This window comes from Macaca thibetana, chromosome 11 (assembly GCF_024542745.1).
Source record: "Macaca thibetana thibetana isolate TM-01 chromosome 11, ASM2454274v1, whole genome shotgun sequence".
In the NCBI taxonomy this organism is placed as follows: domain Eukaryota; kingdom Metazoa; phylum Chordata; class Mammalia; order Primates; family Cercopithecidae; genus Macaca; species Macaca thibetana.
This window is the reverse complement of record NC_065588.1, coordinates 52,121,629-52,144,107: the sequence shown is the minus strand read 5'-3', so window position 1 is coordinate 52,144,107 and position 22,479 is coordinate 52,121,629. Positions and strand designations below refer to the sequence as shown.

At 49.3% G+C, this 22,479-nt stretch overlaps 3 protein-coding genes across 5 annotated transcripts in view; 2 read left to right on the top strand and 1 right to left on the bottom strand.

Moving 5' to 3' along the window:
* Positions 1-22,479, top strand: part of SARNP (SAP domain containing ribonucleoprotein) — a 238,725-nt gene that overhangs the window by 139,859 nt on the left and 76,387 nt on the right. The window lies entirely within an intron of this gene.
* Positions 10,606-17,155, top strand: MMP19 (matrix metallopeptidase 19). Of its 2 annotated transcripts, XM_050749162.1 has the most exons (9): positions 10,606-10,841; positions 11,138-11,223; positions 12,451-12,581; positions 12,796-13,011; positions 13,850-14,095; positions 14,879-15,007; positions 15,608-15,772; positions 15,930-16,057; positions 16,231-17,155. In XM_050749162.1, the coding sequence occupies exons 1-9, from the start codon at positions 10,755-10,757 to the stop codon at positions 16,567-16,569; spliced, it is 1,527 nt and encodes a 508-aa protein (XP_050605119.1). In that variant the 5' UTR covers positions 10,606-10,754; the 3' UTR covers positions 16,570-17,155. The 2 variants fall into 2 exon arrangements, with proteins under 2 accessions (XP_050605119.1, XP_050605120.1); XM_050749163.1 differs by lacking the exon at positions 10,606-10,841 and having other exon boundaries at positions 11,139-11,223; positions 12,480-12,581.
* LOC126931222 (uncharacterized) lies at positions 17,334-22,479 on the bottom strand. The gene is made up of 5 exons (XM_050749185.1): positions 22,239-22,479; positions 21,252-21,507; positions 20,559-20,628; positions 19,968-20,125; positions 17,334-17,453 (listed from the first exon to the last, which is right to left on the bottom strand). The coding sequence occupies exons 1-5, from the start codon at positions 22,344-22,346 to the stop codon at positions 17,353-17,355; spliced, it is 693 nt and encodes a 230-aa protein (XP_050605142.1). The 5' UTR covers positions 22,347-22,479; the 3' UTR covers positions 17,334-17,352.

The window sequence follows — 22,479 nt, the reverse complement described above, 5'->3', positions numbered from 1 at the left end:
CGTGAGCCACTGCGCCCGGCTGACGAGCTAATTTTTGTGAAGGATATAAGGTCTGTGTCTAGATTCATTTTTTTTTGCATAAGGATTTCTAGTTGTTCTAGCACAGTTATTTTTTTTTTTGTTTTTTTTTTTTGAGACGGAGTCTCGCTCTGTCGCCCAGGCTGGAGTGCAGTGGCGCGATCTCGGCTCACTGCAAGCTCCGCCTCCTGGGTTTACGCCATTCTCCTGCCTCAGCCTCCTGAGTAGCTGGGACTACAGGCGCCCGCCACCGCGCCCGGCTAATTTTTTGTATTTTTAGTAAAGACGGGGTTTCACCGTGGTCTCGATCTTCTGACCTTGTGATCCGCCCGCCTCGGCCTCCCAAAGTGCTGGGATTACAGGCGTGAGCCACCGCACCCGGCCTCTAGCACAGTTATTGAAAAGACTATCTTGCTCCATTGTATTGCTTTTGCTCCTCCATTGGAGATCAGTTGACTATATTTATGCAGCTCTATTTCTGTTTCTGGGCTCTCTATTCTGCTCCATTGATCTACTTGTCTATTCTTTTTTTCTTGAGACAAGATCTGGCTCTGTCACCCAGGCTGGAGTGCAGTGGTGCGATCTTGTCTCACTACAACCTCTGGATTCAAGCCAACCTCCCACCTCAGCCTCCCAAGTAGCTGGGACTACAGGTGCACGCCATTATGTCCAGCTAATTTTTGCATTTTTTGTTGAGATGGGGTTTCACTATGTTGCACAGGCTGGTCTCAAACTCCTCAGCTCAAGCGACCCACCCACCTCAGCCTCTCAAAGTGTTAGGATTACATGTGTGAGCCACTTGACCCAGCCTACTTGTCTATTCTTTCACCAATACTACGCTGTTTTGATTACCATGGCTTTATTAGTCATGAAGTCAGGTAGTATTAGCCCTCTGACTTTGTTCTTGAATATTGAGTTGACTATTCTGTTTTGTTGTGTTTTGTTTATTTTTACCTTTCCATATAACCTTTAGAGACCCTGTCTCAAATAAAAGAAAAAAATTAAAAAAAAAGAACAAGCAGCAAGCAGAACAGGTGTTTGTAGACGATTTTTTGAGACAGGGTCTTGCTGTGTTGCCCAGGCTAGAGTGCAATGGCAGGATCACAGCTCACTGCAGCTTCAACCTCCCAAGCTTAAGTGATCCTCCTGACTGCATCCTCCAGAGTACCTGGGACCATAGACATGCGCTATGACATTTGGATAATTTTTTTTTTTTTTCTTTTTGATATGGAGTCTCTCTCTGTCACCCAGGCTGGAGTGCAGTGGTACTATCTCAGCTCACCGCAACCTCCACCTCCCGGGCTTAAGCAATTCTCCTGCCTCAGCCTCCTGAGTAGCTGGAATTACGGGTATGTGCCACTATGCCCAGCTAATTTTTGTATTTTTAGTAGAGACAAGGTTTCACCATGTTGGCCAGGATGGATTTTTTTTTTTTTTTTTAAAGATGGGGGCTTCCCTATGTTGCCAGGCTGGTCTCAAACTCCTGGGCTTAAGCTATCCTCCCACCTCAGCCTCCCAAAGTGCTGAGATTATAGGTGTGAACCACCATACCTGGCCTAGAATACCTTTGATGGAATACAGACAGGGAAAGAACATGAGGGTCCCTTATGGGGTACCTGAAATATTTTCTATCTTGATCTGAGTGATGGCTTCATAGACCAATATACATATTTTTTAAAAAATCAAAATACACACTTAAAATTAGTCCACTTTATACATTTTATTGCATGTGTGCTATCTCTCAATTAAGAAAAATATGTTAACCTAGTATTACATTAAGTAGAGAACATCCACAACCAAAAAAGAGAGCTAGGGCATCCACAGATTTAGGTTCCCCTTGTGAAACTCCTTCCTGTAACAAGGCTTTTGATCTCACTAAAGAGTAACTCCCTGCTATGCTAGCAGCAAAGCCTGGAATGTGATCAGGAGTCAACAAAGTGCTGGGCCAGGTTTCTCCAACTCATGACGAGGCACTTGAAAATGGAAGACTTGAGGACGTAATGTCCCCTTTGGACTATTATGGCTTGAGACATATGTTCTCTAAACCGGGCGCTGAGAAGAGGCAACAACCCCAGGACAGATTATCTGAAATATCCAAGTAACCTATTAGGTCCTGCCTGGCTGGGTCCTCCCCATTTCAGTTAAAAGGCCCTGAAGACCAGGGATCAATCCTCAGGTCCTGCAACCTCACTCTGTCTTCTGTCTTTCAGCCTTTTGCAAAAATGTTGTCAACATTTCCTGCGTTTTCACTTAATAGGGTCTTAGGTCCCTCTGGAAGTCGAGAGCATAAAAAAGCAGTCTGGAATTTCTTTGTATTATGGCATTGTTTAGTTCAGACTTAATTTCCCCTTCTGCTTCCTCCTTTGTGCCCTCTTACCCCAGGTCAGACAGGGTGACAGTCACACAGCCAGCTTGTGATCTGCAAGGGTGTATTATAGACAACAGGGAGGTATTTGTGTGGCTCTAAGAATTCACTGGGGAGGGTGACACTAGCCCTGTAAAATGTCCTCTGTAGTTTGTGGGGCTGTGTGAAGGCACCAGCTCACATTCTGTTTGCCTGGGAGAGACTCACAGTGAAGGAGGTTCCAAACCAGTGAATGCAAAGAAAGATAAAAGAAAACAGTCTCCTTAGGATCAACAGTCTTTTTTCTCAGTTATCTTTTCCTATTTCACATTTCAAACACTCCTTTCACAGCTGAGCAGCAGTGCTCATTGTGCCAAAGTTGCACACAGCTCCGTTCCAGTTTGAGTTTGGAATTGTGCCCCTTTAAAACCACTTTAAAACCTTTTAGTTCTTTCTTCCTATGTGCAAGATATATTTGTACACAGCATCAACCCTTCCCCTATGGTCAAATTAATGAATTCCATTTAAAAAAGAATAAAAACACACTGGTGAACACCCAGTATCCTTCTTAAGAAATTTAGGCCGGGCGCGGTGGCTCAAGCCCGTAATCCCAGCACTTTGGGAGGCCGAGACGGGTGGATCACGAGGTCAGGAGATCGAGACCATCCTGGCTAACACGGTGAAACCCCGTCTCTAATAAAAAATACAAAAAACTAGCCGGGTGAGGTGGCGGGCGCCTGTAGTCCCAGCTACTCGGGAGGCTGAGGCAGGAGAATGGCGTGAACCTGGGAGGTGGAGCTTGCAGTGAGCTGAGATCTGGCCACTGTACTCCAGCCTGGGCGACAGAGCGAGACTCTGTCTCAAAAAAAAAAAAAAAAAAAAAGAAATTTAGAGGCAAAATAGGGGTTGGAGAGAACCCCCCACCCCATCAAAGCAGGTGTCAAGGCATCCCTTTGCCATCAAGGACAGACTTCTTACTCCAACACTCCTCTCTGCAGTTGCTGGCCTGGCACGAACAGAGCTGGGTCTTTCCCAACTTTCTCTCCCTCATCTAGTTACTACCCTCTTCAAAAGGAGAGGTCAGGCCGGGCACAGTGGCTCACCATGATGCATGAAGGGATATATTCTAGCCCCTGGGACAAGGAGGAGACTAGAGAAATAAGAAATGTCAGTGTTCTCTCAGCATCTGGGATGACAGGGAAATGAAGGTAGCACAGGGGTTTTTTGCTTCTTCTAGGAATGGCAGGCTTTTCTTTGACGAAAACCAAACTGCTTTTCCTAAGGGAGGTAGGATGTGGGTAAGCACTTTGCCCTCTTGTCCTCACCCAAGGTAAGGACAGAGCGAGACTCTGTCTCACCAAAAAAAAAAAAAAAAAAAAAAAAAGAAAGAAAAAAAAGAAAAGCCACTAGCCATTTCCAGGGGAATCCTGTGGGCAGCACCTTTTTCTGAGAAATGGAGAAGGGGAGTAGATGTTGGTCTCCCTCACACTTTGGCAGAAGCTGAAGAACTTCTGGATTTGGGTCTGACATCCTTTGGGTTTTAGTAGAAACCCCATCTCTACTAAAAATACAAAATTAGTGGGGCGTGATGGTACATGCCTGTAATCCCAGCAACTTGGGAGGCTGAGGCAGGAGAATCGCTGGAACCTGGGAGGCAGAGGTTGCCGTGAGCCAAGATCGTGCCACTGCACTCCAGCCTGGGCAACAAGAGCGAAACTCCGTCTCAAAAAAAAAACAGGAGAGGTCAGTGCTGGGCTCTTTCCCTTGCCAATCCCCTATCAAGCCCTTCTGCCAACAAAAAAAAGGAACCAAACATGGGTTTTCCAGGCCCATGACAGTCCCCAACATCAAGACAGATCTGTTTCCTGGTGTCACAGGGTGAGGACAAGAGGGCAAAGTGCTTACCCACATCCTACCTCCCTTAGGAAAAGCAGTTTGGTTTTCTTCAAAGAAAAGCCTGCCATTCCTAGAAGAAGCAAAAAACCCCTGTGCTACCTTCATTTCCCTATCATCCCAGACTCTGAGAGAACACTGACATTTCTTATTTCTCTAGTCTCCTCCTTGTCCCAGGGGCTAGTATGTATCCCTTCATGCAACAGGTGCTGTGCTGGGGAATAAGACAACCAGTAGAAGCCTCCAGGCTGGGGGTGGTGGCTCACGCCTGTAATCCCAGCACTTTGGGAGGCAGAGGTTGCGGTTAGCCAAGATTGTGGGTGAAGGAGGGTGGATCGCCTGAGGTCAGGAGTTTGAGACCAGCCTGGCTAACACGGTGAAACCCCATTTCTAGCAAAAAAAAAAAAAAATAGCTGGGCATGGTGGCATGCGCCTGTAATCCCAGCTACTCGGGAGGCCAAGGCAGGATAATCGCTTCAACCCAGGAGGCGGAGGTTGCAGTGAGCTGAGATCACGCCATTGCATTCCAGCCTGGGTGACAGAGCAAGACTCTGTCTCACACACACAGAAAAAGAAATAGAGAAAAGAAGAGAAAAGTCGCCATTTCCAGGGGAGTCCTGTGGGATAGCACCCTGTTCTGAGAAATGGAGAAGGGGAGCAGATGTTGGTCTCCCTCACACTTTGGCAGAAACTGAAGAACTTCTGGATTTGGGTCTGACGTCCTGTCAACTGAGCTGATGCAGGCCAGTGCCCGATGCAGTGTGTGTGCATGCTGCAGTGGTGGGTGGGTGGGAACGCCGGGAAGTGTTCATACAGGGGTTGAGGAAGTTTGGAGCATCATGGGAACAGAATGTGCTGGCCCTGTCCCTGAGCCATACCCAAGCCCCTCCCACTTCCCTGGTCACTAACCGGTTCCAGCTGTGCACAGTCCTGACCATCACTTCCCATACGGCTTCTAGGAACTTATGCGTAATTAAAGAAGTGTGTGCGTATGTCTGTGTTTGTGGGTATGTAGGGGAGTCCTCCTAAAAACAGAGGTTTCCAGGGTAACAGCTTAAAAATTCAACCCCACTCCGCCAAAGAAAGCTCCCTATCTCCTGATTCCCTCGGGGTTCTGAGGAGGAAACAGGTCAGAGGCTAACACCACCAACTCCCACATTTCTCCAGATCAAGGGCAAAGTCGGGGCCAGCCCTAACTTGGTTACAGCTCATGTTTTCCTCACCTCCAGTTTCCAGTTTCAGGCTCCAGATTTGCCCTTATACCTGCCCTCCAGGATTCCCCTTTCTTCTTTCCCCAGCTTCCCTGCCCACTGCCTCCACAGGGTAAGGGTGACTGTCAGAGGGGGTGGGCGATGGCTTCAAGATTAGCTTCTCCTGAGCTTAGAAATCTCTACAAACTTTGGCCTTCCACTCATAGCCCCTTGGCCCCTGATCATTAGAAAATACTCTCAGAGGTCTACCCTACTCCCATTTCCTATAGTTTAAAATATTGTATTAAAAATATTTCTGTAAAACTCTTTTGCCACAATTTGTGGACAGAGAGGGAAACCAATTTGCAGGAAGGGAGCAAGCAAGACAAATAACCCCATTTTTTTTCTTTCAGATCAAGTTCTCCTTTTGCGGCAGGCCAGCCACATGTCCTAACCCTTCGCACACATGCCCACATCTCCCCCAGTGAGAGATGACAAATTTAGAGGGAAAAAGAGCTGGGTCAGCCTGGCTCAGGGGTTAGGGGCTGGTGGAGGGGTGGTCATGATGCTGTGCTGGCAACAATTAGTCATCCAGTCCTTGCACATGTGCCCGGCCTGCAGCTCCTGACTCTAGGGGCTTTTGTTTGGGTCCCAGTGGGAACTCTGGGAACTCTGGGAGACTGAAGAGCGCTAAGCAAAGATGGCAGCTTTAGAGCCCACTCTAGGCTCTGCTGCATCCTAGCTATGTGACCTGAAGCAACTTATTAGAGACTCCGTTTCTTTTTCTGTAAAAAGATGATAATACTGGCCGGGTGCAGTGGCTCACGCCTCTAATCCCAGCACTTTGGGAGGCCAAGTGGGTGGATCACTTGAGCTCAGGAGTTTGAGATCAGCCTGGCCAACATAGTGAAATCCCGTCTCTACTAAAAGTACAAAAATTAGCTGGGTGTGGTGGCACGCGCCTGTAATCTCAGCTATTCGGGTGGCTGAGGCAGGAGAATTGCTTGATCCCGGGAGGCGGAGGTTGCAGTGAGCCGAGATTGCACCACTGCACTCTCCAGCCTGGGCCACAGAGACTCAGTCTCAGAAAAGGAGTAAAAAAGATGGTAATACTGGCTCAAGGGTTGTTGTTAAAATTTAAATGAAGTTAACTATTTGGCAGCTTTTACTTTTGATTTATTCTCTCTCCTGGCTCCTAAGTTGCTAGAATGTGGTTCCACCCCCAGGCCTTCTGAGGCCAGAGTTAGTACCCAACCTCACCTTATGATAACCGCCATCTCTCTCCCTAACACACTAAATATATATATATATATTTATTTTTTATATATTTTATATATCTATATATATATATATATATTTTTTTTTTTTTTTGGCTGGGCACAGTGGCTCACAGGTATAATCACAGCACTTTGGGAGGCTGAGGTGGGCGGATCACTTGAGCCCAAGACAAGCTTGAGCAACATAGGAAACCTGCCTCCCCCGCCCCCCACCCTTTCTACAAAAAATACAAAAATTAGCTGGGCTGGGTGGTGCATGCCTGTAGCCCCAGTTATGCTGGAGGCTGAAGTGGGAGGATTGCTTGAGCCTAGAAGGCGAAGGTTGCAGTGAGCCAGGATTATTGTGCCACTGCATTCCAGCCTGGGAGACCAAAAAAAAAAAATTTTTTTTTTCTTTTTTTCCTTACGTGAGGTTTCTAAGGGGAGGGAGTAATTTGCTATAGCATTCGTTTTACTTTACTCCTTTCCCTTGCATCCTCCTTGTCTGTCTCTTCCCCACCTCTCCCCTCACGTCTCCTCCATTATCCTCTCTGGCTCCTAAAGCTTTCTCCTCCATCCCAGCCAGTCTCCAGTGGCTGAGGCCAGGCAGGCGGAGCTGGATAAACTCAGGTCCTCAGACAGTTTCAAAGAAATGCATCAAAATGTTACTAGTGGTTCTCTTTTGGGTAGAATTTACTAGTGGTTTTCATTTTCTTCTTTGTTTTGGTATTTTCTAACACCAAATATTATAATGAATGATGAATAACTTATTCAGGAAAAAAACACAAAACATTACTTTTAAAAATCGTAATTAATTTTCAATTGGCCCATGTTCTGTTCTCAAAAGGAGAAAGACAGGAATGGGGGTAGAACGAGGGAGGAAAGAGAGGAGAAAGAGCCCTGCAGGGGACTAAGCAGGAACTTGTCCCCAAACTCCATCATTTCCTGGGTGCATCAGCTTTGGTGATGGGCCCTGTCACTCATCTCTCAGAGGTTTTCTGTCCTTCCTTGCCTGTCACTGGTCACTTGAGACTTAGTCACCCAATGGTTACCAGTTGGGTGGTGGATGGCTCAGAGGGACCAGCATCACTGAGGGCAGCAGTGTGAATCAGGAGCATCCCCCACCTTGATCCTGGGCTATGAGGTGTTCCCTTGTGGCCTCCCAGCCCTTCTGAGAACATAAGTTCAGCTACCTTTCCCCCCATTCCTATGTCTACTTCGTTGTGCTTTAGAACAATATGCAAATGTATGATGTGTAACTGATGGTGGATCCTTCAGGGGCTCCTAGTTACTTAAAGAACAAAGCTCTAAGTGTCATTGTGGTGTATGGAAAGAGCATGAGTTATAGAGTCAGCAGAGGGATTTGAATAAGATCAGGCCAGTTAGGAGTTCCATGTTCTTGGTCAAATTTCCCTTTCTGAGTATCTATTTCTTCCTACAAAAAGGGGTCAGAATAATTCTTCCCTCACCAGATGGCTGTGAGAACTAAAGGAGGTAATATATAAAGCATGTAATACATAGTATCTATTTTTTTTTTTTTTTTTTTTTTTTTTTTACTATTTTTTTGGGATAGAGTCTGGCTCTGTCGCCTAGGATGGAGTGCAGTGATGCAATCTCGGCTCACTGCAACCTCTGTCTCCCAGGTTCAAGCAATTCTCCTGCCTCAGCTTCCCAAGTAGCTGGGATTACAGGCGCGTGCCACCACGCCTGGCTACTTTTTGTATTTTTAGTAGAGAGAGGGTTTCACCATGTTGGCCAGGCTGGTCTCAAACTCTTGACCTCAGGTGATCCACCCACCTCAGCCTCCCAAAGTGCTGGGATTACAAGTGTGAGCCACCATGCCCAGCCTTTATTTACTTTTAATTTTTTATTTCCATAGGTTTTTGGGGAACAGGTGGTATTTGGTTGCATAAGTTCTTTAGTGTTTAGTGGTGATTTGTGAGATTTTGGTGCACCCATCACCCAATAGTAGGTATTTTTATTTTAATTAACTAATTAATTAATTAATTTTGAGACGGAGTCTCACTCTGTCACCAGGCTGGAGTCCAGTAGCATGATCTCAGCTCACTGCAATCTCCGCCTCCCCAGTTTAACCAATTCTCCTGCCTCAGCCTCCCAAGTAGCTGGGACTATAGGTGCATGCCACCACACTGGGCTAATTTTTTTATTTTAGTAGAGACAGGGTTTCACCATGTTGACCAGGATGGTCTCGAACTCCTGACCTTGTGATCTGCCTACCTTGGCCTTCCAAAGTGCCAGGATTACAAGCATGACCCACTGCGCCCGGCCATATTTTTATTTATTTTAATTTAATTTTATTTTTTTCCAAGACAGAGTCTTGCTCTGTTGCCTGGGCTGGAGTGCAGTGGTACGATCTTGGCTCACTGCAACCTCCACCCCCTGGGTTTAAGCAATTCTTCTGCCTCAGCCTCCACAGTAACTGGGATTACAGGCGCATGCCATCACACCCGGCTAATTTTTGGTATTTTAGTAGAGACAAGATTTTGCTATGTTGGCCGGGCTGGTCTGAAACTCCTGACCTCGTGATCTGCCCACCTCAGCCCCCAAAAGTGCTGGGATTACAGGTGTGAGCCATCGCGCCCAGCCGGTATTTTAAAATGTAAGTTTTTCTTCTTTTCCTTGCATAGCATTTAAGGCCCCCTCCAAATTCTGTCTCCCAACCACTTTCCCACCCTGTCATTCTTTGACAGTGATTTATTAAGTAGGGCCTCGAAAGCATGGAGATGGCCTGGGACAGGCACTCGGGATTCAGTGGTGAATGAAGCAGTCCTGACCCTTCTGACTTACTGAGTACAGCAGGCTCTCAGCTCTGCACTTTTACTCAAGACCTGCACTGTCTGTCTCTCAGTATCCTTTTACCCTACCAATTCTTTTTTTTTTTTTTTTTTTGAGATGGAGTTTTTGCTCTGTTGCCCAGGCTGGAGCGCAATGGTGCGATTTCAACTCACTGCAACCTCCGCCTCCTGGGTTCAAGCGATTCTCCCGCCTCAGCCTCAAGAGTAGCTTGGATTACAGGCACCCACCACCATACCCGGCTAATTTTTGTATTTTCAGTAGAAACAAGGTTTCACCATGTTGGTCAGGCTGGTCTCGAACTTGATCTCAAGTGATCCCCCTGCCTTGGCCTTTCAAAGTGCTAGGATTACAAGAGTGAGCCACCATGCCTGGCCTTCCCCCATCAATTCTTAGCTGGCCTTCAAAGCCCATCTCAAAGCCTGCCTTCTCAGCAAACCTCCCCCCAGCCCCAAGCCCCTTAGGGTGAGTCACCGCTGGCCCGGAATGCTGGCTCCCCTCTTCCCAGGTGTTTCGATTTGCCTCACCTGATCTGTAAGCTCCCTGAGGGTAGGCTCTGCGCCCTTTACTTATTTGTGCCCTTGTTAAGCCCCACCTACACCCACATATTCCAAGCTCATCAGATTCTTGAAATAATGGCTTTTTATTAAAGCAGACATAAGTGGGTTTCAGGAGCATTTATATTCCCAACTTGGTCTTGGGTACAAAGAAACTGAGGACTTCACCCTTGACTCCTTCACCTGAAACCCAAGCTACCTCAGCTGTTTCCTACCTCTCAGCTTATCCTAGGGAAACTCAAAGGTAGGGGCGGAGTGATTTGCTGGCCCAGGGTCCCTGGGGCACAGCGATGTCTAACTCCAGGGGATGTCCATGGTCCCTATCTCTAGACTCTCCAGAGATTCTGGTTCTCGTCCTGCCCGGATGCTCACCCTAGGGCAGTATGAAAAGTTTTTCCATCTCCAGCAGAGGACTCTGAGGGAAGGGATTGGGAACTCTCTTTGGCTTCCACTCTCTGGCAGGGCAAGTGTTAATGGTGAATTGCAACATATCTCTTGGCTGAGTCACCTCCTTCTGCCTCTCCCCACAATTCCCCTCAGCTGTTATAAAGAGGACCAGAGGCTGGAGAGTAAAAAGAACTGGAGGAAAGAGTCCCTCTGCCTAGCATTGCTTCCCCCAGGCTCCCAGAAATCTCAGGTCAGAGGGCACAGACAACCTCTGGAGCTCTTGTCTGGTGGGACCATGAACTGGCAGCAGCTGTGGCTGGGCTTCCTACTCCCCATGACAGTCTCAGGTCGGGTCCTGGGGCTTGCAGAGGAGATGGCCATGGTAAGTCCCCCAAGAAAGAGACCTGGGCCAGGGGAGGGACAGGGGTTACTGCCCATCCAAGCCTCCCTCCTGACCCCCAGCCTGCCTGCCTTTCCCTTGCTCCCTCTGCCCCATGGTCTACCCTGCCCATCTCCTGCTGCCTCCCCTTGTTCCACCTGAGCCCCTTCTCTAAGGTGCTTCTGCATTAGTGCTTCCATATCTGGCCCCTTCTCTCCTGAGGGACCTGTTAGGTCACTTAGAAACTTTACTCTGAGACTAACCCCCTTTTAACCTGCTTACCTCCACTCCCATCACAGGAGTACCTGTCGCAATATGGGTACCTACAGAAGCCTCTAGAAGGATCTAATAACTTCAAGCCAGAAGATATCACCGAGGCTCTGAGGTGAGAAGCTATGAGGTGCATGCCTTTAGGGCTAAGGTCTAAAGGTCTTCTTCCTTCTCATACCTTCCTCTCCCTAGGCCCACCTCCTCCTGACCCTAAACCATGGCAGGGATCTAGAGATGGGTGGCGATCATTATTATGGTGGTGGGGCATGGGGTGAGATGGGGATTCACAGACCAGGAATACAGTCATTGGATCTCCCTAGGCCCTAAGCACTCCTTTGGAGTCTCTACCCACATCATATCTCAAATACTAATATTTAGTTATAGCCCACATAAAGTATAATGATATGTAAAACTGAGTTGAGTTGTTGACATGCTGTTACCTTTTGTGGGCCTTTAATTCAGTACTTATTTCTGTTTTATAATTTTATATGTTGATATAATGGATTGTTTTTCTTTCTGCTCTCAGATATGTTCAGGTCCCTTGAAAAGCCCATAGGCCCTATGACAGTCCGTAGCTGGATGAAATTGCTCTAGAGCAAGCTGGGCTGGGAGGGGTATCCAGCCAGGAGGGGAGGAGGTTGAAAGAGGACAGGCTGTCAGGTGGGAGCACTAGTGGGAAGCTCTCCAGAGCAGGGGAGCCGGACACCTCCACAGAGTAGGAGAAGGTTAGAAATTGCAGTAGAGGGGCCGGGCACGGTGGCTCATGCCTGTAATCCCAGCACTTTGGGAGATCCAGGCAGGGGAATTGCTTGAGCCCAGAAGTTTGAGAGCAACCTGGGCAACACAGTGAGACCCCATCTCTACCAAAAAAGAAAGGAAGAAAGAGAGAGAAAGAGAGAAGAAAAAGAAAGAAAGAGAAAGAAAGGGAGAGAGAGAGAAAGAAAGAAAGAAAGAGAGAGAGACAGAGAGAGAGAAAGAGAAAGAAAGAAAGAGAGAGAGAGACAGAGAGAGAAAGAAAGAAAGAAAGAAAGAAAGAAAGAAAGAAAGAAAGAAAGAAAGAAAGAAAGAAAGAAATTACAGTAGAGGAGGAAGGCTACACCTGAGGGTCAGCTTACTCGAATGAAAGAGCCTGAAATGGGGAGATGAAGCTGGAGTATCTCCATTTCTGTAGAAAGTCCAAATTATGAGGACTGGAGGCTGGAGTAACCCTGTCAGCTTCAGGGATTCTGTGCTATTCTTGGCCATGACCTTGGGCAGCAGGAAGTCAAAGAGCAATCATCTCCAGCTCCCGGTCATTTCAGATTTTCCTGTCCTGGTAGACCCATCCCTCTCCCTCCTTCAGAGCTTTTCAGGAAGCATCTGAACTTCCAGTCTCAGGTCAGCTGGATGATGCCACAAGGGCCCGCATGAAGCAGCCTCGTTGTGGCCTAGAGGATCCCTTCAACCAGAAGACCCTTAAATACCTGTTGCTGGGTGAGAACGGAGCCTGGAAAAGGGAGGGAGAGGAGGGGTGCTGTGATTCTGGACTGTGGGTGGCATCAGGACAATCTGGACCAGCTCAGTGTTGAATACCTGGTGATTACCTGGTTATCACCTGTCTTGGGGGTTGAATGCCTAAACCCAGAGGAGCTCTCTGGGGTTGGCAGAAGGATCTGTATTTCTAATCTGTTTTCTGGTCATTAACTAGGCCGCTGGAGAAAGAAGCACTTGACTTTCCGCATCTTGAACCTGCCCTCCACCCTTCCATCCCACACAGCCCGGGCAGCCCTGCGTCAAGCCTTCCAGGACTGGAGCAATGTGGCTCCCTTGACCTTCCGAGAGGTGCAGGCTGGTGGGGCTGACATCCGCCTCTCCTTCCATGGCCGCCAAAGCTTGTACTGTTCCAATTCTTTTGATGGGCCTGGTAGGCAACAGTTCTCAGTTCCCACCTCATAGACCTCTGAGATTACCTCTGTCTCCTTGAACCAGTGACTCTGGAACCTTGATGTTTGGGCTGCCCTTTATCCCACCTGCACCATACACTCTAATTACCTTCTAACGGGAGCAGGGGAGCAGTTGGTCATCTACATGGTGCCTCCCTCCCTCCTTACCTCCCTCCCTCCCTTTCTTCCTTCCTTCCTTCTCTCCCTCCCTCCTTCCCTCCCTTCTTTCTTTCCTCTCTCTTGCTTGCTTGACAGAGTCTCACTCTGTTGCCCAGACTGGAGTACAGTGGCACAGTCATGGCTCACTGCAGCCTCAACCTCCCAGGCTCAAGTGATCCTCCCACCTCAGCCTCCAGGTAGAGACTACAGGAAAACACTACCACACCTGGCTAATTTTTGTAGAGATGAGGTTTTGCTATGTTGCCCAGGCTGGTCTAAAACTCCTGTACTCAAGCAATCATCCTGCATTGACCTGTGAAAATGTTGGGATTACAGGTGTGAGCCATCACCCCTGGCTGCCTATGCTTCTTTTTCTCCCTTAAGTTCCCCTGTTCAAGGCATACCTTAGAGGTATGGGCCAGAGAGGACTGGGTCAGAGAGCACGGAGTGGCTGGGGAGGTAAGGGACAGTGATGGGCATTCCTGAGAGAACTGGGTGATGACAGGGGAATCTGAAAGGAGAGAAAGAAGCATCTAAGAGACAGTGAACATAGCTGGGGGAATTTTAAGGGCATGCATTAATTAGAGTTTATAATAGGCAGGGTGTGCTCTGGCCTAGCGGGCTCTGACCTCCTTCCTGTTCACCTTTGCCTTTGTCCAGGGAGAGTCCTGGCCCATGCCGACATCCCAGAGCTGGGCAGTGTGCACTTCGACGAAGACGAGTTCTGGACTGAGGGGACCTACCGCGGGGTGAACCTGCGCATCATTGCAGCCCATGAAGTGGGCCATGCCCTGGGGCTGGGGCACTCCCGATATTCCCAGGCCCTCATGGCCCCAGTCTACCAGGGCTACCAGCCCCACTTCAAGCTACACCCAGATGATGTGGCAGGCATCCAGGCTCTCTATGGTCAGTCCCTTCCCCTAGTGAGGGGCAGGGTCAGTCTGACTCCCATGTCAAGGCTTGAAGAGACAGGTCTAGCCTCCATATAGGGATATAGCTTAGTGTCTTTCTTCTCTTCCAGCCCAGTTACTCAGTCTTCTTCATTTTCAGGAACAGTTTCTCTCTGACTTTTCTATGTCTAATCTACCTTCCAGGCCTCTCTCTCCTTACACCCATGCTTGGGGATGGAGAATGCACATCACATTCTTCTTCTTCTTCTTCTTCTTTTTTTTTTTTTTTTTTGAGATGGTGCCTCACTCTGTCACCCAGGCTGGAGTGCAATGGCACAATCTTGGCTCACTGCAACCTCTGCCTCCCAGGTTCAAGCGATTCTCCTGCCTCAGCCTCCCAAGTAGCTGGGATTACAGGTGCACGCCACCATGCCCAGCTAATTTTTTTTGTATTTTAGTAGAGACGGGGTTTCACCATGTTGCCCAGGATGGTCTTGAATTCCTGAGCTCAGGCAGTCCACCTGCCTCAGCCTTCCAAAGTGCTAGGATTACAGGTGTGAGCCACCACACCCGGCAAGAATGCACATTCTAACAATCCTCCTTCTCCCTTTCTGGTGCTTCTCAAACCTACAATGTGTCTTCCACTGATACCAACATAATATTGCCTACCACGAATGACAATGCTCTAGGATTCCCTTCTCCCCTCTGTATGGGGCCTCTGGGCAAAACTTACAGGAGACTGGTGCGGAGGACAGGTGCTGTGAGTTCTCTCCCTAAGCAGCATGACTTTACCTTGTAGGCAAGAAGAGTCCAGTGATAAAGGATGAGGAAGAAGAAGAGACAGAGCTGCCCACTGTGTCCCCAGTGCCCACAGAACCCAGTCCCATGCCAGACCCCTGCAGTGGTGAACTGGATGCCATGATGCTGGGTGAGGTCCTTCCCCTCCAGGCTGTTGGCAGGCAGTGGGGGCAGCCTGCTGATCCTGAGGCCTGGACATATGGGAGTGACATGGGACTTCAGCATGAGCAATGGAGGTTAGATCCCAGGCATTAATGACCATGGAAGGAGACATGTGACATGGGGAGGGAGAGTTCAGAGCCAAATTAAAGGTGGCTTAGGCAGGCACTTACCAAGGTTGCCACCCTCTAGGGCCACTAGAACACATCTGGAAATGCAGCAAGATGGAGAAAACTACATTAACCAGATTGCCTGTTAGAGAGGGTGTTGCACCTGGTTGGAAGGACAACTAGGAAGCCACTTGGAGGGGAGGCTGAGGTTCCTAAGGAGGAATAGCTATCTGCAGGACTTTTGTTTTGTTGAGTAGACCAAAGCTGAAATGCTCTGAGCAACAAAGCGTTCTGAATCCTCTTTCTCTGCCTTTAATTTTCTCCTTGAATCAAAGTTGAATGACTATTTGAAGAATCAGCCTGCAGGGGGAGGGCAAATTGTTAGTCAGCCTGAGATACCCCCAAGTTTCTGTCTACTTGACCTCTGTCTTTTTGACTTGTTGACACACCATTACTCTAAGGGCCCCGTGGGACGACCTATGCTTTCAAGGGGGACTACGTGTGGACTGTATCAGATTCAGGACCAGGCCCCTTGTTCCGAGTGTCTGCCCTTTGGGAGGGGCTCCCCGGAAACCTGGATGCTGCTGTCTATTCGCCTCGAACACAATGGATTCACTTCTTTAAGGGTAAGGGGGCTAGTTTACAGTATCTTACTTGAGGAGGACCTAATCTTAAACTATAAAAGGGAGGGAAATGAGAAGTTTCTGAATGGGTGGACCGGAGGAGACCAAAAGCTATCACCTGAGGACAGAGGTGACTTGTTCTCTCCTCACATGCTCTCAGGAGACAAGGTGTGGCGCTACGTTAATTTCAAGATGTCTCCTGGCTTCCCCAAGAAGCTGAATAGGGTAGAACCTAACCTGGATGCAGCTTTCTATTGGCCTCTCAACCAAAAGGTGTTCCTCTTTAAGGTATAAAGTTCAAAGCAAGGGCAAATCCCTTCTTAGGAGGGGTGGGCTACCTTATACTGAGAATCGAAGCTTGTGCTTGAAGGGAGATGTTCTGCAGCTGCACTGGGCTGGGGGTAGACCTCTGGGGGTCCTAAGCTTTCTCCTCTTCCTCTCCCCACCCATCCCATATCCAGGGCTCCGGGTACTGGCAGTGGGACGAGCTGGCCCGAACTGACTTCAGCAGCTACCCCAAACCAATCAAGGGTTTGTTTACGGGAGTGCCAAACCAGCCTTCAGCTGCTACGAGTTGGCAAGATGGCCGAGTCTTCTTCTTCAAAGGCAAAGTCTACTGGCGCCTCAACCAGCAGCTTCGAGTAGAGAAAGGCTATCCCAGAAATATTGCCCACAACTGGATGCACTGTCGTCCCCAGACTGTAGACACTACCCCATCAGGTGGGGATACCACTCCTTCAGGTATGGGCACAAGCTTGGATACCACTCTCTCAGCCACAGATACCACATTTGAATACTGACTGCTCACCCACAGACACAATCTTGGACATTACGCCCTCAGGCTCCACCACCCACCCTTTCATTCCCTCCCAGAGGCCTAATACCTGAATGAAATACCTGTCTGCTCAGTTGAACCTCGCAGGTGCTGTAGCAGGGGCATGACTGTAGAACTCAGGCCTCTAACAGTTCCAGCTCCAGCCACCACTCTCCTGTGCTCTTTCAATCCTGAGAAGTGCTCCCCTAACTCAGATTTGGCCCCCAACTCCGTTTCCTGTCTGTCTTAGACAGCCCTTCCAACTGCGTCATCTCTTTTCTGGAGGTCAATGGTGGAGGCAGATGCCTGGGTCCTGTTCTTCTTACATAAAATGCAAGAAAACAGCATGGCCACTAAACTGAGCAAGGGCGTTGGAATCCTTGAGAATCACATTTATGTGCTTATGGTTATGGGCAAGCTAATTAACCTTGTTGAACCTCAGATTCCCCATTTGCAACATTAGGTTAAGACCAGTCCTGCAGGGTTGTTGCACTAAATGAAATACTGTATGTGAAGTGCCTGGCACAGTGTCTGGTACATTTGTGTTTAATAAAGGCTAACTATGTTCATAAGAGAGGACTGAACAGCTCTTCCTCTAGCTGTCTGGTTGTATAACTCTTACAGTAGTCTGTATGATACAGGTACCTCTATTAGATCTTTAGGGGACAGAGGATTTGTCAAGATGGTTAGCTCTTTGTTTTGGGGTGCAGAGAAAGAAAAGAGCACCAACAGCAGAGGCTGGACTCCTGGTTCAGTATGTAATGCCATTTTATTCACATGCTCCCATGTTCTCCCTCCCTCCCATTGTAGCCTTGCTGCCCAGGGGAGGGATATGTCTTCCTTTATGCATCTGGGAAACCAGGAACAGACCTGGGGCAGGAGAGTCAGAGGGGGAAGAGTTAGAGTGGGTTAGTGTCTGGAACAAAGTTCTGGTTAAGGAGGAAATTAGTGCCACCCACAGTGAGAAGCAGAGAAAGCACTTGTCTCCTATGCAGCCCTGAAGACCAGGCTCCTTTGGGCAAAAGGCAAGACTCTGGCAGGTGGGCCAATGCTCTCTCCTTGGAGCAAGAAGCCAGCTTTTGGGGAAGGCAGGTCCTGAGGCAGGCACTGCCCTATGGTCTTCCCCAGGTTGAGGAGAAAAGTGGAAGCACCATGGAAGATAGTGCTCCTAGCTGAGATAGGAGGTGGGGGTTTAAGCCTATGGGACCCAGGGGGAAGGTCAAAGAAACCCAACTACCCCCTAATGAAGTGCCTGGAGGTGGGGGTATCTTGGAGCTCCTCAGAGCCCTTCTTCCCATCAAAAAGCTATCAAATGCCTTAGAAGCTCCCTGATCCTACAAAACAAAAACCGCTTGTTTCTACCACTGTGAGGCATGCTGAGGTGGATATTTAAAAGGCTATTTCAAGACCAGGTATGGTGGCTATAATCCTAGCACTTTGGGAGGCTGAAGCAGGAGGATCACTTGAGCCCAGGAGTTCAAGACCAGCTTGGGCAACATAGGGAGACCCTGTCTCTGCAAAAAAAATAAAAACAAATGAATAAAAATTAGCTGTGTGTGGCGCCTGTGGTCCCAGCCACTCGGGAGGCTGAATGAGAGGCTTGCTTGGGCCAGGGAAGTCAAGGTTGTCATGAGCTATGATCACGCCACGGCACTGGACAGAACAAGACCTTGTCTCAAAAAAAAAGACTCTATGGATAAGGCTTGGAGGGAATTCGGTAGTCAGTTTCTTCGGGGACCAGGGTACCTCTATTATTGGTCGGAGGTAAATATTCATACTTCCCTTCTTCCCCCTTCCCCATAAGACTCTTCTCTGTTCTTGGAACATATTCCTACAAGGCTGGTCTGGGTTGAGGCACAGATCCTATCCCCAAGTCCAAGAGGTGGGGAAGTTTATGTGCAGGTCCTGTGACTCAAACCCTGTCCACCTAGTGCTCCCAGGCCCTCACAGGGGTGAGGGCAAAAGTGGAAGTCCAGGCTCAGGTCTGGTTAGAACCAGAGATTCAGGTAAGGGGTACAGTGGAACCACAGTCAGAATCCAGGTCCAGGACGGCGTAGGGGGCTGTGGCCTGGGGTCCTGGTCCCAGTTGGCACTCTTGAAGACTCTGGAAATAACGCTGGGGGAACACAGGGCAGAGAGGAAGGAGGGGCCTGGGTCAGAGCGCCCCTCCCACCCTGACCATCCCCATATGCCCTCTGCTCCATCTGCCCAGGGTGTCCCCAAGCCCCCCACTCACTGGAGTGAGACTGTCAGCAGGGCTCCAGGTATTGGCAGGGAGCTGGTGCCGATAGCTGCCCTCACAAAGCCCCACCCCAGAGGGGATCCAGTGCCATTTGGCCTTTTGCTAAAGGGTCGGAAGGAGTTGGAGATGCCTTTGCTGGTGGCTTAAGACCACTGCTGGCCGGGTGCGGTGGCTCACGCTTGTAATCCCAGCACTTTGGGAGGCTGAGGTGGGTGGATCACTTGAGGTCGGGAGTTCAGGGCCAGCCTGGCCAACATGGTGAAACCCTGTCTCTACTAAAGATACAAAAACTAGCCGGGCATGGTGGTGCACATCTGTAATCCCAGCTACTTGGGAAGCTAAGGCATGAGAATCACTTGAATCCAGGAGGCGGAGGTTGCAGTGAGCCAAGATCATGCCACTGCACTCCAGCCTGGGTGACAGAGTGAGACTGTCTCAAAAAAAAAGACCACTGCTTAGGAGGGGGCAATACAGACTCAAGGAGGCCTCTTTAGACCTGAATCCTACCCTAATACACTCGAAAGAAACCCATTTGACCTTCCTGTTATGTTTCTCTCAAGCCTCATCTTCCCCCCATTTATTCTTTTTTTGTTTTTGAAATGGACTCTTGCTCTGTCACCCAGGCTGGAGTGTACTGGTGTGATCTCGGCTCACTGCAAGCTCCACCTCCCGGGTTCAAGCCATTTTCCTGCCTCAGCCTCCAGAGTAGCTGGGACTACAGGCGCCCGCCACCACGCCTGGCTAGTTTATTTTTTGTATTTTTAGTAGACACAGGGTTTCACCATGTTAGTCACGATGGTCTCGATCTCCTGACCTCGTGATCCGCCCGCCTTGGCCCCCAAAGTTCTGGGATTACAGGCATGAGCCACCACGCCCGGCCCCCCATTTATTCTAAAAGAAACTCTTTGGAATTCTATTCTTTCCTCCTAGACTTCCCTGAGATCCTCCTTTCCTTCTGCAACTCTCTCCTGCTTCCCCTGACTCCTTCAACTTTTTTTTCAGTGCCCTGCCCCATTCACCTTGGACATCCTCCCCCACTCTCCTTCCTCAAATGTATTTCTCCCCTTCCCCTCCTCAAGTCTAGGAACTGGGGACATAAGTAGGCACAGTTTGGCTGCTTCTGTACCACAGCACTAACTCACCATTGGTGTGGCCTCCATGTTCCTCAGGTATGACCTTGCTTCTGTACCACAGCACTAACTCACCACTGGTATGGCCTCCATGTTCCCCAGGCATGAGCTTCCACTGGGCCAGGGCCCCAAGGGCCCCCAAGGCTGGCCAAATCCCCAGTAAGACCCAGCTATATCAGCAGAGAGAAGACAAGGGTGGAAGTGTCTACAGGCGTTGGCCCAGCCGACTGCCCAGTGCCAGCCCCTCCAGGAATTAGTCAGCATAGGCCACAAACACTGCAGAACCCAGCAGGGCTGTGCCCAGAACTGTGAATGGACGTGACCACCCAAGTGTGAGCAGGGTTCCCAGCAGCGCCGGCCCCCGCAGCCCCCCAGCTGGCACCCATGCTGAAGGTGGTTGGTAGATAGGCTCAGTGGAGAGCAGGGCTCCAGCACCCAAGGTCAGGAGTAGCAGGAGACCAGTTAATAAGAGCCCAACACAGTGAACCAGCATGGTGACCACGCCGTAGAGGAGTGGTCTATGTAGAGAGTGCTGTGGTGATGACCACAGACAGCAATGCCCACTCTCATTTCCAGGCTCAGCTGTGTCTCCAGCACCCGCACCTTGTGGCACAGTAGGAAGCTCCTGACAGCAGACCGGAGAGAAACATCACTGTCTTGAAGCAGCGGTAGCCTGGGAAGTGAGGCAGGAGGCATTGAGAGGCAGGAAGGGGGCTCTATGGGGATGACTCTGATGAATTCCAGGGGAGAGGAATGGCTCACTAGAGGAGCAGAAGACAGGAGCAGCATGTCAGGAGACCTCAAGCCCAGGGGCAGAAAGGGGTAGCTTAGGGTCGGGGGGTCACTGTTTCCGGAACTGTGAGGGAATGGGAGGGAAAATCAAGAGGTAAGATGGATACATCCAGGGGAGTAAGGATAGAAAGAAGGTCTGTCCTTTCAGGGATAGCAGATAGGAAAAAATCAGCACAAGCTGATTCAGGTTTTTGGGGAAGAGTGAAGAAGCCTGAAACATAGAGAATAATTTAGGAATGGGGTTTTCAGGTAGGAGGTAAGAGAAGGGCAAATGATAGATGCCAAAAGTGAGAGCTAGAAGGCATGGGCATGGAGGATGGACAAGAAGCTGGCAAGAGCAACAACATAGGCCTAGGAATACAGCCAGAGCAACATGGGTCACATGGAGGTAGGAACCCCTGGCAGGGAGGTGAGATGGCTCAGGAGTGAGGAGGAAAGTTGGCATCATCCTTGAGGGTGACAGTCTCGGGTAATGGCCCCCTAGGTCCTTGGCCCTGCCCTCACCGAAGCAGCAGTAGATGATTCCAAAGCAGCAGCAAAGGGCACACACCGGGGCAGGTGCCACTTCAGGATTGTCCTGGGGTTCCAAAACACATCTTGGGTCTGGAGGCTCTGGGAGTTGTTGATTAAAGGGCCTGGGGTCAGATGTCACAGCCAGGGGTGGCAAGACTTCCTCCAGGGCCAAAGAGAAAGTGGTCACAGAGGGGGAGATGTCAGCTCCTCTCATCCATCCATGAATGTCTTTAGGGGATAGGGAAACCTGCAGGGGGGCACGGGACAGAAACTTTGGTGCCCATAAATCTTGAGGATTCTGTACCTCTATTTACTTTAAATAATGGTACCCATTTCAGAAGCCAGTATGACCCTGTTGAGGTAACTGAAGAAATCTATAGGATTGGATTGAGAGGAGCAGGATCTGTCTTTACCACTCTCTGAAACAAGGACACTTAAGTAACATGTAAAAGGAAATCTTATAAAATAATGAAAATCTTACAAAGTAATGAGCCTTTGCCTGCCCCCACCACCCTGCAGCTCTTCAGGGTGAGGATGGAAGGAACAGGAAGCCCTGGATGTGTGGAGGGAGGGGTGCAGGGACATTATTGCCCTATCTGCGATTGGGACTTAATACTATCCCACGAGATTGGGAAGGGTGAGGTTAATAGAGAGGGGAGAGGGAGGGAGACCAGGACAGTATGAGTCATGGTAGGGTCTCTGGACAGCTCCTCCAGCCACAGGGCAGAAAGAGGGAAAAAACCAGACACCAAGAGTTTGGAAGGAGGAATTAAGTATGAGACACACCCACAGTTTGTCAGGGTTTTAAAGCCTCAGCTTCATGCTGAGATGGAGTTGTTGGAGGAAGGGGCATCCAGCCACAGTCCTAATCCCACAGCCCCTCATGGAATAAGCAAGGATTTTGCCCACAGACATCTCACATCCTGGTAGCCACTCGCACCTCCCCTTAGGATACTGGTGGGAATTTTCCTACCTTACCCTTCCCCCAGCGGTATCAGGGCTGCCAATGGGATTTGAATTCAGATCCTGAAAGGAGAACACCAAGGAGGAGCTGGCATTTCGGGCACTGTGGGAATGAAGTGGCATAAATGCAGGCGCTTTACTTCCTTCAGCTGTCCTTTGGATATCAAGGTCCTTACAGGCTGGAGGGTTGGCTCTCGGAGCTCCTCTCCTCAATCTGCTTGGAAGTCTGGGGACCCTGAACAAGATGGGGGTTGGG